Below are 17516 nucleotides of genomic sequence, written 5' to 3' on the forward strand. Positions count from 1 at the left end.
ACTATCATGTTGTTCCAATTTGATGACTTTCTTCTGTGGAACACAAAAGGAGATATTTGGCAGAATTACAAGCAGTCTCTGCCACCATTCATTTTAATTGTTTGAAATAAAAAATGCAATGAAAGTGAATGGTGGTGACTCCCTAAAATTCTGCCATTTGCGTTCCATGTAAGAAACAAAAAGTCATGAGTGTTTGGAACAACCTGTCCATCTCTACTTGTCTACTATGGGTCTTTGCTTGAAAAATAAAAAAAAAGGCATTTCAGAGCAAATACAAAAATACCAAAATGTTGAATATGGTCAAAAGGCTGAAAAACATTTAAATATAAGTTTTTAACTATATTGCTAAGCCCTAGAAGTAAGCTTTTACTACAACTGACCACAGACACATGCTTTGGACACACACAAATGGGTAGACAAACAGACATAAAAGCCTATCTGCTTATGGTTCAGCGAAACCAGTGTACACCAGTCGGCAAATCATAACTGTGCAAAGTGGCAAGAGCTTGTATCACCCAGGACTAGCACAGGAAGGAGGAGGAGGATGATCCGAGGTTGTTTGATGTTTAATTAGTAAAGCGCTGACAGAGTGTAACATGCAATGCTGAGTTTTCTCTCCCTCTAATAAGTGCAGCCTCCATGGAGCTTAATGTAAGCAGAAATGCATTTAAAAAATGGAAGGCTGTGGAAGGAGATTAAATAAAGGGAAAGACCAAGAAGAGACCATAACATGCCTTGGGGAGAGGCCAAAAGTACAGCAGCTCTCTCCACCCTTGAGTATCTAAATCATGTTTCTTGACTTGGGGGCAAAGTGGGACATGCACTAAATTTCCGTTTTGAATGTGCAGCCATGGTACTATGATGTACGTGATACCAGCATATGTTGTATGTTGGATGCTGGCGCCCAGCCTGTGATGCTGGTGTTGGTGTCCCCACCAGGCTTCTTAAGACTTTGAGCTAGATGTGGTCAAGTAGCTTCTACAGAAAGATCATGCTGTTCAGTTGTTATAGTTGACACATGCAAATTGTGCAGTGTTGGGAGTACTCTGAGATCAGCACTGGGAAACACTGGGGTAAACAACACCATAGAAATCCATTGTGAGCCCTCCTCAACACAGGGCCCGGGACTTTTCTGGTTGTACCCTCCTGATAGCAGCTCTGACTGGTCTTAGCTGGTCTTTTCTCAGCCGGGAAGTATAAGAGGTACAAAAGCAGCAGACTCTCACCTTGACTGAGGAGGGAACAGGTAAAGGGACCAGGTGGCCCTCTGTCGACACCATTCAGGCTGCTTATGGTCCAACCAGCGGAAGAGACGAGCCTTGCGACTCTGCAAAAAGAATGACCGTATGAAATGAAATATAATAGTAACGCTAATCTCACACCAGCAAATTGAATAGAAGAAAAACACTAGAAACTTGTGATAAATCTATTGAAGAACAGTAATAAATTAAGCTTTTATTCTTTTCTCACCAGGTTTCCTTCATCATCTGCATTATCATCCTCACTGTGATGCTCGTCTAGAGAGGGTTGTGTGGTGACTGCAGACGGGGAACTCTTGCCATTGCTAAGGAAGTTGGGTGGCCGGGCACTGTGTATGCTGGCAGAGCGATGCACGCATGGTACCTGCAGGGTGTCTGGAGGCAGTTCAAAAGAGCTGCGGGTCTCCAGGGATTCTACGCGCCTGTGCCGAGGCCTCTGGCCCACAGAGTTCGTTCTGGCAAGGGAGGCATCATCGCCCTCGGACATACCCTCTCCACCCCCACTCTCTCCAGCATCGCCCTCATCCGAACTGGACTGGCCATCGCCGGAAAGCAATGACCGCCGTTCACCAGATTGTCTCTTTTGCCTCTTGAGGCTGGGGGCTCGGCCGAGGCTGTTCCAGCTAGAGCGCCTGCTGTTCCAGTTGCTAGCTGAACTCCAGGGGGCATTAGGGGAACTCCGTGCACTCGACTGAAAGGTGATGGAGGAGCAGGTCACTCTCATATTGTGATTACAACATGCGTTCCTTGCTGAAAAAGCTTAAGCTTAAGCTAGTTTAGTGGTCTTAGCTGGATTGGAGCTGGTCTTTGCTGGCCAAGCTGGTGCTTAGCTGGTTAAGCTGGTCGGTCAGCTAGTCTCATAGTATGTCCAGCTGAAAAGTGCCCAAAACCCCTCTGAAACCAGCCAACAGACCAGCCTGACCCGGTTGGGAAACCAGCTAAGACCAGGTTTTTTTTTTTCTTTTTTTTTTTTCTTTTTTTTTGCAGGGTTGTTTCTAAGGCTTTTTTCACACTCAATTTAAACCTAATTTGTCTTCAGGATTGACTCCAGTGTTATCTTACAAAAGGTGAAATCAGATCCACAGAGTACAAACAACTAAACAGATTTGAATCAGATACAGTACACCAAATAAATCAGACTGAGCAAAGCCTATGTGCAAAAGAGATTTTGCATTATCATAACCGATCACAGGAAAGAGAACAATCTAGAAAACACTTCCTCGATCATGAGAGGGAGCGGTAGTTACTAACCGGAGATTTATCTTGGCAACTGGGATCCATGGAGACATTGCTGCCTCTGCGAAACTCATAGCCAAGTGCTGGGTCTCCTCCTCCTGATATCTTGGGAATGGGCATGGGTGTCGCAGCCGTATGAGTGATGAGCGGAGGGGTCAGGCTGGTCTTTAGGTCCACATGGCCATTGATGGGCACAACTGCATGGACAGAAAGGTGGGGATAATAAAACATGCTCAACATCAAAACTGAACCTACAAAACATGACAGACAGCTGAAAAATGCATTCGGTACCATTTCAAGCATGAATTTTTCAGAGAGCCTTTTATCTTCAAAAAGGACTGCAATGCATTATGTCAAGTATAGCCCTGCTGTTTAAAGGGTAAAAGTGTTTCTGGTATTTAGGGGTGAATTTTACAAAGAAATGGTTCATCCCACATCAAAAAAGGAATACTGTAAATAATAAAAACTACATAAAAGTTACATTATTTTCATGCTAATTAAGCACATTTTCAAATTTATAATTGTTATAACACAAAAACCTCTTGTTCATATTACTGTTATATGATAATCAAAATAACAATTTACAGACACAATGATTTTTTAAACTAAAATCACCATAAATACAGAAAAACAAATACTTCCACAGTGCATACTTAAAATTACACTTAAATGTACTTTAAAATAATACATATATATATATATATATATATATATATATATATATATATATATATATATATATATATATATATATATATGTATGTGTGTGTGTGTATATATATATATATATATATATATATATATATAATATCAGAATCAGAATTAGCTTTATTGCCAAGTATGCATACACATACAAGAAATTTGTCTTGGTGACAGAAGCTTCCAGTGCACAAACAATACAACAACAAGACAGAGATAATATTTTTTTAATATATAAAATATAATTTATATTTAATATATAATATACATATATTATTTGAGATAAAATATTTATATCTAGAAATACACAATAACAACAATATATATATATATATATATATATATATATATATATATATATATATATATATATATATATGCGTATGTACAAATACAAATCTGTTATATACAGACAGTGCAAGGAAATGTAATGGCAGAAGAGGTAGGATATGTTGGATAAATATAAATAGACTAAGCTGTGTATTGCACATAATTATTGCTCAATGGGGCAGTTTTAACTGTTCATGAGATGGATAGCCTGAGGGAAAAAACTGTTCTCATGCCTGATGTTTCTGGTGCTCAATGCTCTGTAGCACCGGCCAGAAGGCAACAGTTCAAAAAGGTAGTGGGCTGGGTGAGTGGGGTCCAGAGTGATTTTCCAGCACTTTTCCTCACTGTTGAAAGGAGGGCAGGGGGCAACTAATAATCCGCTCAATAGTCCGAACTGTCATTTTTATTCTTCTGATGTCCGATAATGGGAATTATGTTGTGACTAAACAAAATCCAAAATAAATCAAAGTTGTTTTATATTTTAGCATCTTCAAAGTAGTCACCCTTTGCCTAGAATTTGCAGACATGTACTCTTGACATTTTCTCAACAAACTTCTTGAGTTATCGCCCTGGGATGCTTTTTAAACAGTATTGAAGGAGTTCCCATCTATGTTGGACACTTATTGGCTGCTTTTCTTTATTATTTGGTCCAAATCATCAATTTCAAAAACTTTTTTTTTTTTCATTAAATTTTAGTTTTATAATGAAATAAATTAATATGGCGGCACAATTATATTTTTGTCTACAAAACTAATTTCAAACATTTAAGCATATGCCTTCAGATCAAAAGATTTTTAAGATCATGAGAAGCATTTCAGTCAAGTGTTTCAAAATTTTTGACCGGTAGTGTATATATACCATGTTCTATTCTAATACTCGATTCTGATTGGCAGGAATGTGTGTATTTCAAATCGTTGAATGCACAGGTAGTTCCAGTCAGTTTTAATCACCGTTGGATATTAATGTGCTGTTTAAAACCATAACAACATAACATTACAGAGCAAGCATTGTTAACTATAGCAACTGAAAACATTTCCTAACCAGTTTCATCAGCATAGCTATGGAATTCAGCTTGTTTTGCAGGAAGGGTGAGAGACTGAAATCAGGACCTATTAAATGCGTCTTTCGCTGTCCAGCAAGGCAATGCAAGATGATTTAAACTGTAATGTGTTGTGTATATTATGTTTCTGTGCTGAAGTGCCACCTATAGCCACTAGAGGCCCCCTCTAATAATATAATATTAAATCTGAATATATAAATGTAAATCCTGAATATATAGTTGTAAGTCCAAATATATAAATGTAAATCTGAATATATAGTTGTAAATCCTGAATATATAGTTGTAAGTCTGAATATATACTGTAAATATAACTTTGAATATATATAGCTGTAAATCCTGAATATATAGTTGTAAATTTGAATACATAAATATAAATCTGAATATATACTTGTCTGAATATATTTTTATAAAATCACTTTGTGATCAGGCTTATTGATAGACAAGCTCTAATTTTTCATACCTGACTAAAACAAGTTAACATGCATAATATAATTATTTGTTTTACACCATGATTGTCATAATCAGCCAGATTTATATATATATATGCCAGGGGAAGGTGGACAAAAGATTGTTTACAATCTCCTTGGCTCTCTCAGCCATGGAGTGTTTCTCAGTTTCTGTACACTATAGCCTTAGATTTGTAAGGACCCCAAAGTCTAAGGACCCTTTGGCATCCATGTTGTGGCCAGCCTTCACTTTTGTAAAGCAGAAAAAGATAACCGATTTGTATCATCATTGTTCAAAACTGAATTATTTAGACATAGGAACTGCTTTTAATTACACATTTTATTCAAGAGCATCTGTCTATGATCATCCCTGATCATAAAGTTATAACTATATATTTGGATTTACAACTATATATTCAGGATTTACAAATACTGTATATATTCAGATTTATATTTATATATTCAGACTTGCAACAACAATATACATTCAGGATTTACAACTATATATTCAGATTTATATTTATATATTCAGATTTATAACTATATATTCAGATTACATTAAAATAGGGTACAACGGGGCTAAAGGCTCCGTGAGGTAAAAGGCTCCATTGATTTTACTTTCTCATAAAACACTAAATAGTAACAAAAACTACCACAGGACTTTCCTAAACACACAGTTTGTCACTATACTCTGCAAAATTTTCCTGTTCCATGAGATCTTTGCGTGTGGTGTCTAAAGTTTGATTTTGAGGAAATTTGATTTATTTTTATTATTTTTTTTAAATGTTGCAAATTTATGTAGCTAATGAAAATCCCTGATATTAACACATTTCTTTTGAGACAAAATACTAATTTAGCATTTTCAGTTTTGTTTTAGGTTATTAAAAAATGAAAGATTTTTCAATAACTGTCCAATAAGTAAAAGGATAGTATTTGGGGTAAAAAGTCCCCTGTTGCAGGGGCTAAAGGCCCCTATTAAACACATCCTTTTTCTTAAGTGGGGGGAATAAATTTGTTATGAAAAATTTTCAAAGTGGATTCACATTGACTCGTCCAATCATAATAGAGATTAGTTTATTTATAAAATACTTGAGATGTAATAAAATGCTAAATGTGTTTGAAATTAACAGGAAATGGTTGACTTTTTCTGAAGTGGTTATTTTGAGTAAGCATCATCTTAATTTGTTACTCAAAAAAGCATCTTGCTGTTTTAAAATTATTTGCATTAGTTGACAAATTGTGCCCTATAAATATCGCCCCTATATCTACACGATATCACTTTAAACCTCCTAGGGGCCTTTTACTCCAAGTGTGGGGTAAAGGCTCCTTCACAATCTTTTTTTTTTTTTTTTTTAAACTGAAGTTTAATTGAAACAACCTTCCGTTAATTTTCTTTTCACACAAATTAATGTTGCTCCATTAATTTTCAATAAAAATATATATATATATATATATATATATATATATATATATATATATATATTATATACATTGTGTGACCAGTAAAAAGGTAAATTCCGGGTTGCCTTTATACTACAGTATATAAAATCACATTACAGTAATGAGAATAGGTTAATTTTGTCACATTACAGTAGGATACTGACTTGGCTAATTGCGGGTGGATGTGCATAATTGTCATGAATAATGTCATAATGAAAAAATGGCCTTCATTTTCTTAATGCAAAATATAGTGTTTCTTTAGGAATAAAAAAATATATATCTAAAATAATAATAATAATAATAATATATATATATACAGGTGCATCTCAATAAATTAGAATGTCATGGAAAAGTTCATTTATTTCAGTAATTCAGCTCAAATTGTGAAACTCGTGTATTAAATAAATTTAATGCACACAGACTGAAGTAGTTTAAGTCTTTGGTTCTTTTAATTGTGATGATTTTGGCTCACATTTAACAAAAACCCACCAATTCACTATCTCAAAAAATTAGAATACATCAGAAGACCAATTAAAAAACATTTTTAGTGAATTGTTGGCCTTCTGGAAAGTATGTTCATTTACTGTATATGTACTCAATACTTGGTAGGGGCTCCTTTTGCTTTAATTACTGCCTCAATTCGGCGTGGCATGGAGGTGATCAGTTTGTGGCACTGCTGAGGTGGTATGGAAGCCCAGGTTTCTTTGACAGTGGCCTTCAGCTCATCTGCATTTTTTGGTCTCTTGTTTCTCATTTTCCTCTTGACAATACCCAATAGATTCTCTATGGGGTTCAGGTCTGGTGAGTTTGCTGGCCAGTCAAGCACACCAACACCATGGTCATTTAACCAACTTTTGGTGCTTTTGGCAGTGTGGGCAGGTGCCAAATCCTGCTGGAAAATGAAATCAGCATCTTTAAAAAGCTGGTCAGCAGAAGGAAGCATGAAGTGCTCCAAAATTTCTTGGTAAACGGGTGCAGTGACTTTGGTTTTCAAAAAACACAATGGACCAACACCAGCAGATGACATTGCACCCCAAATCATCACAGACTGTGGAAACTTAACACTGGTTTTCAAGCAACTTGGGCTATGAGCTTCTCCACCCTTCCTCCAGACTCTAGGACCTTGGTTTCCAAATGAAATACAAAACTTGCTCTCATCTGAAAAGAGGACTTTGGAACACTGGGCAACAGTCCAGTTCTTCTTCTCCTTAGCCCAGGTAAGATGCCTCTGACGTTGTCTGTGGTTCAGGAGTGGCTTAACAAGAGGAATACAACAACTGTAGCCAAATTCCTTGACATGTCTGTGTGTGGTGGCTCTTGATGCCTTGACCCCAGTTCACCCAAATTCTTGAATCGATTTTGCTTGACAATCGTAAGGCTGCGGTTCTCTCTGTTGGTTGTGCATCTTTTTCTTCCACACTTTTTCCTTCCACTCAACTTTCTGTTAACATGCTTGGATACAGCACTCTGTGAACAGCCAGCTTCTTTGGCAATGAATGTTTGTGGCTTACCCTCCTTGTGAAGGGTGTCAATGATTGTCTTCTGGACAACTGTCAGATCAGCAGTCTTCCCCATGATTGTGTAGCCTAGTGAACCAAACTGAGAGGCCATTTTGAAGGCTCAGGAAACCTTTGCAGGTGTTTTGAGTTGATTAGCTGATTGGCATGTCACCATATTCTAATTTTTTGAGATAGTGAATTGGTGGGTTTTTGTTAAATGTGAGCCAAAATCATCACAATTAAAAGAACCAAAGACTTAAACTACTTCAGTCTGTGTGCATTAAATTTATTTAATACACGAGTTTCACAATTTGAGCTGAATTACTGAAATAAATGAACTTTTCCATGACATTCTAATTTATTGAGATGCACCTGTATATATTATAATATATATTTTTATATATATAAATCTATAGGATGTGTTAAAGGACTATTAAAGGAATAAGTGTCAAAGGGTGTTTGTTTATCATCCACACCTATCATATCGCTTCTAAAGATAAAGATTTAACAAATTGAGTCTTATGGATTATTTTTATGTTGCCTTTATGTGCTTTTTGGAGCTTAAACATTTTGGCACCCATTCACTTGAATTGTAAGGACATACAGAGCTGAAATATTTTTCTAAAAATCTTTGTTTGTGTTACACAGAAGAAAGAATCTGGGATGGCATGATGGTGAAAAAATCATGAGATTTTTTTTTTTTTTTTTTTTTTGGTGAACTAACCCTCTAAGTGAATATTCACATACTTAAATAAATAAACAAAATAAAAACTGGCTTGTGTGCTGCAAAGTAAATCTACATACTCTGTGGCAAGCTACATGTTTCAGTCAAGTTCATGTGACAATACACCAGGTTCTTATGTGTGAATGAGCAAACTATGCTCTGTGGGTCTCACCAGATGAGGCAGATGGATCCCTTTTTTGTCCAGAAACATCATCCAAGCTTTGTGCATAGAAATCCACTTCAGAATTTGACTTCGAGGCATCACCCTTTATCAAATGAGGAAGAAAACAGATGTCAGTTGCCAGGCCTTGGTGTTGGGATAGGGAAGTAATTTTGTAGGGTAAGTAACAGGCAGGTGGGGAAGGGTGTGGTCTCTCTACCCCAGCAACCCTTGAAAGAGGCCAGAGAGTGACTGGAATCTAAAGGAAAGACATACTGCACAGGGTAATCCACAGAAAGCATGCATTGCATTCAACAGCACCAGATTGCACTACCACTCTGAAAACACTACATATTAACCATTTGCCTATCTTGTTTGGTAAATTACATTTTCAGTGTATTTTAAGCAGATGATCTCATGGTCAGACCATCTGCTATATTAGTGTAAGACATATCCACATGTGGATGAATATGTGTGTGTTTTTTCTCGGCTCACTGGAAAAACAGCACCAGAAGAGCAGGCACTTCCAATAATCAAGCTGGAGAAATAAACAATGCTATTTTTATCAGAGGGCTCATTTCATTGTTTGGCCTGTATCCTCCTCATCTCCAGAAGTGGGGCTTTAAAACAGCTTCCTCTGAAGAGTGTTTCAGTGTGGTTTAGCACAGAACTTCAACCCTGGGTGGTTTGTCAAAACACAGCCCACTGTTTAAGGACTTTGGTCCTCTACTCTCTTTGTCTCATCTCTGTCTCTCTTTCAATTTGATCATAGGAGGTGAACAGTGAATGCAATTTAAATAAAAACTAAGTGCAGGAGGGTACACATTTTTCATTTTGTGGGGACTGCATGCGAAAATGCTATCCTAATGATGACATACTTATGCCAAATACTTAATTTTGCAATGCATCAGGGCCATAACAATTACAGACATTGAGACAGACAACATTGTGTCAACAGAGTAGTCATCAATCAATATGGGCTTTTCAGTTATCAATTGTTAAAATTTGATTTCCTGATTTGAATATTTGGTTACATCTTTTGGTACTAATGGTGAAAGAACAAGAGAGAGGATGCACAGTGGTGACCATTCTGACAAACCTCTGGACCTACAAACAATGTATCCCATTGGCTTCACTTGTTAGCATCAAGTCCTGAATGAAAGCTTTGTGAATTTCTGTTTCTGAAAAAATAATAATCAAAGCATTAGTAATGAGTGTAAATGGATTAAGAAAAAAACAAAAGGCAAATTTAAGTTGCATTGAAACCAATGGGACAATTGCAACACTAAACAACATAACAGAAAATATATTAATTCACATCATAACTACAACAAAAAAACAATGAATAGGACTTGTCAATAGGGAATAATGCAATATCTAAGTTACTAAGGCAACAACAACAAAACACGAAATGGAGTCACTGTAGCCAACCTCTGTAAGTCAAGACAAGAAAAGGACTCCTTGCCCCTCTCAACAGTGAACAGTAAACCATAACACAGCTGTGATAGGCTGAACTTAGCAGAAAGGCACAAAAAAGCATTTCAGGAACAGGCCACCACCTTCTGCAGTTAGCTGTTATCTCAGCATTGGCACCCGCTGTTACTCACAGCATGCTTGGTACTGAGCAGTGATGCATTGTCTGGCTTGGGCTTGGCTATCCTCACTTCCACATGTCCTTTCTGAGCAAAAAGAAATAGCATAACTGTGAGACACTGGCAACTGTACTGTATCTACTAGCTGAATTAACGATTGCCTATTACGCTAATAAACTAGTGAATCCCAGCTATTTAACCCCTGCTGAAAAGAAGAGCATTGCTAGTCATCAGCATATGTATTTAGCCAGCATGGAAATTAAAGATGGTCTAAGCAGGGACCCCTTCTAGCCCTAGGGACCCTAAGCAAAATCAATTAAAACTAAGCTTTTTAAGATACGTTTTCCAGAACTTTTTCAGGTAGAAGGTGTGAAAGAAAGTCTACAGGGGTTGCCCCATAAATTAAGACGTTAGATTGTTGTGCAACTGCTTCTTAACAATCACATGTCTTAATTTGGGAACTCTGCTGGGCTTGACCGACCTTGCTGATAGAGACATTTTAGGCATGTTTTGACATGAGATGTGCTAAAAGCCTCTGAGTAAGTACATGGCCATTGGTGCCTTTCATTTTGTGGCTTTCCACTGCAGATGTCACCTAGCACAGCTGCATAAATGAAAACAAATACAGGATGTGATGTCCAGGAACACAAGCAGACAGAGTCTCCTCAACAGGGTCAAGTGCTTCCACTCAGCTCTGGCTCACTGAATGGACTTTTTTTTTTTCTTCAATTGCTGAGCTACCGGTCTCAGTAGATGATTATTTTAATAGAACTTTAATAGAACCATGCAAGAAAAAAAAAGAAAAAAAGCCTAAGCTGGTTTTGCTGGTCTTAGCTGACTCATCAGGCTGATCAGTTTGTTGGTTTTGTTCAATTTTAAGCTGGCCAGGCTGCAAGAATGGAGCTAGACTAGTTGAAAACCAGTATGGTAAGGCTGTGAGACCAGCTAAGACCAGCAAACCAGCTCAGGCCGGTTTGGCATTTTTTTTTTTATCACAAGTTAAAATAAAAAATTATACTGCACAGTGAAATACTATGAGATAAACATAATATAATATATATATCTATTCAAAAGGACTTCCCAGTTTCCTTTATTTGCTTCTGACAGCAGTCTGTCTGGCTTTGTCTGATTTCACTGAGGCTTTCCATAAGTCCAAACATATTCTTTCAGCCAGATAAAATAAAGCATGAGACTCTACAAGGTTTGTACATTGCCACCAGGCATTGAGCAAGTGAACCTGTAGAAAGACTTTGAGTCAAGTCTGCTTCTACGAAAAAACAATCACAAGTGACATGTCCACAAACGTCGGGGTTCTCCTGGTTAGTCTCACTGGGTTACATCATAAGGAATGCTACATACCCCTGAGTCTATTGGCAGCTGAATACAGCTCAGCTGGCCATGAAAATCCTCCTTCTTGGTGATTTCCTAAAGTGAACACGTGTTAGGATTTTACCACACAGAATGCCAAGGTAAGACAGAAAGAAAAATAGCACAAACAAGTAAAAGAAATAAAAAATAAAAATACGAAAGTCAAATCATGAGAACTTAGACTTCACGATTTTACTACATACTTCAAGTATAAATCATGCAAAGATTTTACAATTTGCGTGGAGTTTAGACTGTGATCATGGTCAGTACAGTCAGTATAGTTCAGTGGCTGGCAGAAGTAAGGATGCAAGACACCACTTATTTTATTTTCAGTTTAATATCAAATATTATAAAGACCAATATCTTTGCAAATCTGTTTTTTTTTTATAAGCATAAAATGGATAAATATAGCCATTTAACATGTTATATTTAAAGCCATCATTATTAACATTAAATAGGCCTAAACTGCAAATTATCAGACTTCTTTTTGTTTTGTTAATCATTAATTAACAACTACATACCATTAATTAACAACTACTTACCATGATCAATCCTTTACCAACTATTAATTTAATTAAACTTATGAAAAACCACACAATATTATAACAATTGCAAAATACTGTATAACTTTGCCATTTAGTGTGAAATAACTCATTTACTTCAAGCATCTCTGTGTATGCTAAAATGACCGTAATGAGTAATACACACACTATTTGCTAAAATTAGTTTATTTTTTTTCCACATCAAAGCTTATGATGTGCATTAATTTTCACTCTAAATAGGTAATAAAATGACAAGTTAAAAAACCCTTAGGATTGATATTTTTATGTGAGGATCGATCCCATTTTCAGTATAAGATTAAAACCCATCCAGTAGTTACAATGCTGCAACTGTTATCACTTTTAATAGCTGAAATTGATGAACTCTCTTTTAAATCTTCAAGTCCTTGAAGATAACATATACAGAATTATTCCCACTGTGAACCTGTCAGAGTAAGTTAATGAATTCAACCAGAGAAAAAAAAAGAAGAAAAAAAAAAGAATGTAGGTGATGACTGAAGCAAGCAATATGAAATAGATGTTGAGTTCTAAACAAGGTTTTGAGTTATATATACTGTATCTGCATGATTTTATGCATTGCACTGCTGCAAAACCATTGACTGAATAGATAATTGCATGGATGATTGTTGGTGCCAGAGGGGCTGGTTTGAGTATTTCTGTAACTGCTAATCTCCTGTGATTTTCACACACAACAGTCTCCACAATTTACTTATGAATGGTGCCAAAAACAAAAAGCATCCAGTGAGGGGCAGTTCTGTGGACGGAAATGCCTTGTTGATGAGAGAGGTCAACAGAGAATGGCCAGACTGGTTCAAACTGACAAAGTCTACAGTAAATCAGATAACAACTCTGTACAATTGTGGTGATAAGAATAGCATCTATGCTATTCTGAGATGCAGGTTGGCACAGTTTTGGCGGCACGAGGGGGACCTTCACAATATTAGGCAGATTGTTTTAACGTTGTGGCTGATCACTTATATATATATAAGGGAAGGGAACTCTGCTTTGGGTCAAATTAGCCTTCAAATTGTTGAACAATAAACATTTAAGTGGCAGTACATAAATGGACACAAATCGAAAGACACAAATAAATAAATAAAGCTTTGAATCAATAATCTAAATGGACGAGATAGGTATATAGATTAAAATGCTAGTCTGACCAGGAACACAGCTCCTGAGCAGTGTACGGGACATTGTGCTGATGGAGGGACATTTGTCCTGGCCCTTGATCTTTCTGTTTTACACACGTCATTCAGCCACTGATTTCCCCAGCAACCCTGACGCACTGAAAAGTTTGACCAACTAAAAATAAACATATTTGCAGAAAAGCATGTAAGGTTAAAATATAAAGCTAACAACATCTAAGAGAGAGCAAGAGAATACCATGGTATTCCGCTTGGCATCAGATCAGCTGGTATGAGATTATAATAACTGATGCACTTATACGATAAAGGAAAAGATTAAACAAAAATAACAAAATCTGTTCTTATTTACTCACCCTCATGTTGTTCCAAGCCTTTATGACTTTCTTACTTCCAAGGAAAACAAAAGGTGAATTTTTAAATAACATACAGGCCACTCTTTTCGATATAATGAAAGTAAATGAGGATGGGTGCAGACAAGCTCCAAAAAAAAAAAAAAAAAAAAAAAAATTATTCCACAGAAGAAAGTGAAAGAAGTTCAGGTTTGGCATTAATGTGGGTAAATTATGACTTTTGGTAAAACTATTCCTTTAAGTATGCACTTAGCTAAGGGAAGGTACGAATTCAGTGTGGGTTATCCTCTTTTATTTAGGAGTGGAGAGTTTATTTTTTAAGGGTTCTAAGTATCTAACATAATTTCCTCTAAGCTGCCATGATGCACTATGAAAGCTATTTATATCTGACAGGCGGGCACAGAAGAGGCACGTTCATCTTTTAGAGAAGAACAAAGGGAAGAAGAACTGAGATTCATCCAGATAATACCTCCTCTCAGTACCAAAACTCTCTGGCTTTTCAGCCACAATTCTAACTTTCCCATTCACTGCCATCATGCAAATATATATCTGAATATATCTAATCTTCATGGATATGTCAAACCCAAACATTCTGTTTCAAAAGGAAATACATCAACCCAAGAAAGAAAACTGGGTTTGTCAAGTGATTTCAAGGGACATATTCAAAATAAATGGAACCGTACGGTATTTGGTCTTAGATTTACAGTCAAATTTATCATCAAATAACAAAAACTATTCCACATTCTTTATTAGAAATCCAAACAACAAGAGTTAAAAAGCTGCCTTTTCTCTATATATATATATATATATATATATATATATATATATATATATATATATATTTATATAAAGATTGGATTAAAGTACCTCATCATACAACACTTCATAGAAAAAGAAGTGATCAAATCCTAGATGTTTGTGCAGTGCTCCGCATACACACCAACCTGCATGATTTTGTTTGTATCTTTCCAAATAGACAGTAATAAAACAACCTCTCCACCCAAAATGATACATAAATACACCATTTCTATCTCTGAATTATTTTAAGTCCAGCCATATTTTTGTGTGCATCTGTCTTTCTGTCAAAGAAGAATGGTTGCTATGCATTGGGAGATAGGTTGCATGGAAAAAGAAAAAGCATGAAGCAAAGAAAATGAGAGGGAGATCTCTGGAGTGAGCAGAGCATGAGTGTGGTGTAGGCACATGCCTATTACACTGCTCTCACACAGAACAAGGAACTCATCACTGCTCACTGAATAAATAATGGTATTAGACAAAGAGGAGAGGAGAGAGCTGGATGGGTATGAGAAAAAAAAAATGAATGAGATGGTGGGACATATGTGCTAGAACAGTGATTCCTAACCGGAGGTATGTGTAACCCAGGGGGTACTTCAACAGATTTATAGGGGTGGAAATCAGCAAGGACCTAGTGATATGATATTATATTGATATCTGGGACACAATATGATAAAATTGCAATTCTTTACATTTAGTGTCTAAATGTTGGTGCTTTGAGCAATTACATTCTGAGCTCGCTCTGAGTTTGTATTTTAGTCGACCTGATGCTACAGATATGTTTTGCCTTCTCTCACAGGCTTGCTCTGAATGGATCTCTTTTTTTCCAACAAAAAAAAAAAAAATATTCATGTGGAAACTGTAACAGAAAATATTGATTCTTGGTGCTAGAATATTTGTATGAACAACACTGTGAGATAAAATATTGCAATATTTTGAAGAAAAAAAAAATGCTTTCCCCCACCATAGCAAATTCCAGGGGGTACTTAAAATGTTTTGCTTTTACTTTGTTAATCCCATAAGGCAGAAATTATGAATAAAAAAACTCCCAGCTGTAAATAAAGTAAAAAATTATTTCAATTAAATTCTTTGTTTTGTCATGAACAAATGAATGCATTCAGATCCTTTTTAATGCAAGAAAGCACAACAAATGGTATAATTTGTGTCAAATTACTTAAATGACATTCATAGCTGAATTTATACAGCTCTGATAAAAAATAAGAGACCACTGCAAAATTATCAGTTTCTCTGTGTGGCGAGCAGGGCTGGGTGGAGCGGCATCTGGGCAGAGTGAGGCCAGGAAGATAAGTGGCGAATGAGGTCCAACTGTGTGCCACACCGGTCTCGAGTTCCAGTGAGGGGCAGCAGAAGTATTTAAGGAGAGGAGACAGCGGCAGATGAGAGAGAGAGATGCATGAAGATGACTGTGTGTAGTGTTGAGCTGAAAAGCCAACAGAGTTTATGTGTAGCGAAGCTTAAAAGCATATCGTAGTGTGAAGCAGAGCATGTGAGCGGAGCAGAGCATTGAGTGGCGCGGTGATAATTTCACCTGAGCGGATAGCGCCTTTTTGAAGACTCCGCTCCGCTCGCTCAGGCCGCTCAGTGCCGCTCGCTCAACCCAGAATACGCTTCGTGATATGCTGGTATGGGAATCTGTGAAATAAGCAATAGGCCTGAGGTTATGGAGCTCTAACATTGTTTTAGTGAAGTTGCAAACCTTATAGCCTAAATAAATGCAAAGTATAAATCAAAGTTAAGAATGAGGAAATCGAAAAGGAGTGTGGAGAGACCGCGAGAATTAGCAAATATTCCTTTTGGAATGTGTCACATTGCCAGAGAGCACGAGGATGTGCTACGCGAACATGGTAGTGCAGCAAAGGTGAGCTAGTAGGCTACACTACTGTTCAATAATAAATTAATAGATAAGTAATATGTCTTGTTGTTTTGCCATCATGTCAGTGCAGCTGCCAACTAGATGCAAGCCCGGTTCTGCAGGGTTGCGAACGTTAGAGCACCCTCAATTGAATATGTAAGCTTAATAATACTTTATATTGGCAAAGCATTTTTCCTTGAATCCCGGCAAACACAAACAAAAAATCCCTGCATCAAAAACCAATAAACATGTATGATCTTGCAGATCAGTGTGTCCTAATATGCAGGTGGAGCATTCTGCTTTCATGCCTCCATTGTACAATTGAGCATTTGATTAGTAAAGATTTCCGCTCTTGCATAGAGAATGTCATAGCGGAATTATCTCTCTTAATCGAACGCCTGTTGCTTTCAATTTCTGCTTTGGGATAAAGTGGCACATAACTGCTGGTCAGTTTCCCAAAGCCAAATCCAAAGTCTGATAGCATTAAATCAGTAACCTATTCATTTATCAAATCTACAGTATAATCATTCCGTGGAGACAACTGAAAAACAATTATGAATTTCAATTTTACCTACAATATATTTCATGGTACCAGTCCATATTTTCATTATTGCCATAAACGACTTGAACAAACTTTAAAGTTGAAAAGATTGTGGCTTTCTGGGTCAGTTGTGTCACTCTGGTCCAGTTTAAACTGAAAAGCAACGAAGGTTTGGTAGACCCTATTATCTAACAGTCGTTGCAAACCAGTCCAAAATAAACAGCGAGGTTTTATATACAAAAACACAACAATACAATCACATAATTTCAGATGTGTACATTACTAATCATTTGATAATTTAATAAATGTTGCCTTATAATCTATATTTCACTCAGAGGGGCACCTCAGCCCATGTGGGCAAAGGGGCAGTTGCTTGGGCCACTGTAGCTACCCCCTGTGTACGTGCTTGGAACCAAGTATACTACAGAGACATTTTATG

General features: G+C 36.8%; 1 protein-coding gene across 1 annotated transcript in view; it reads right to left on the bottom strand.

The window, feature by feature from the left end:
- Positions 1-17516, bottom strand: part of LOC127426981 (voltage-dependent T-type calcium channel subunit alpha-1G-like) — a 334253-nt gene that overhangs the window by 90279 nt on the left and 226458 nt on the right. The window contains exons 15-19 of the mRNA XM_051674227.1: positions 11805-11870; positions 8866-8959; positions 2511-2692; positions 1471-1950; positions 1227-1327 (exon numbers count right to left, since the gene is read on the bottom strand). Coding sequence (XP_051530187.1) covers positions 1227-1327; positions 1471-1950; positions 2511-2692; positions 8866-8959; positions 11805-11870 — 923 coding nt within the window. The remainder of the gene's footprint in view (positions 1-1226; positions 1328-1470; positions 1951-2510; positions 2693-8865; positions 8960-11804; positions 11871-17516) is intronic.

This window comes from Myxocyprinus asiaticus, chromosome 36, assembly GCF_019703515.2.
Source record: "Myxocyprinus asiaticus isolate MX2 ecotype Aquarium Trade chromosome 36, UBuf_Myxa_2, whole genome shotgun sequence".
NCBI lineage: Eukaryota > Metazoa > Chordata > Actinopteri > Cypriniformes > Catostomidae > Myxocyprinus > Myxocyprinus asiaticus.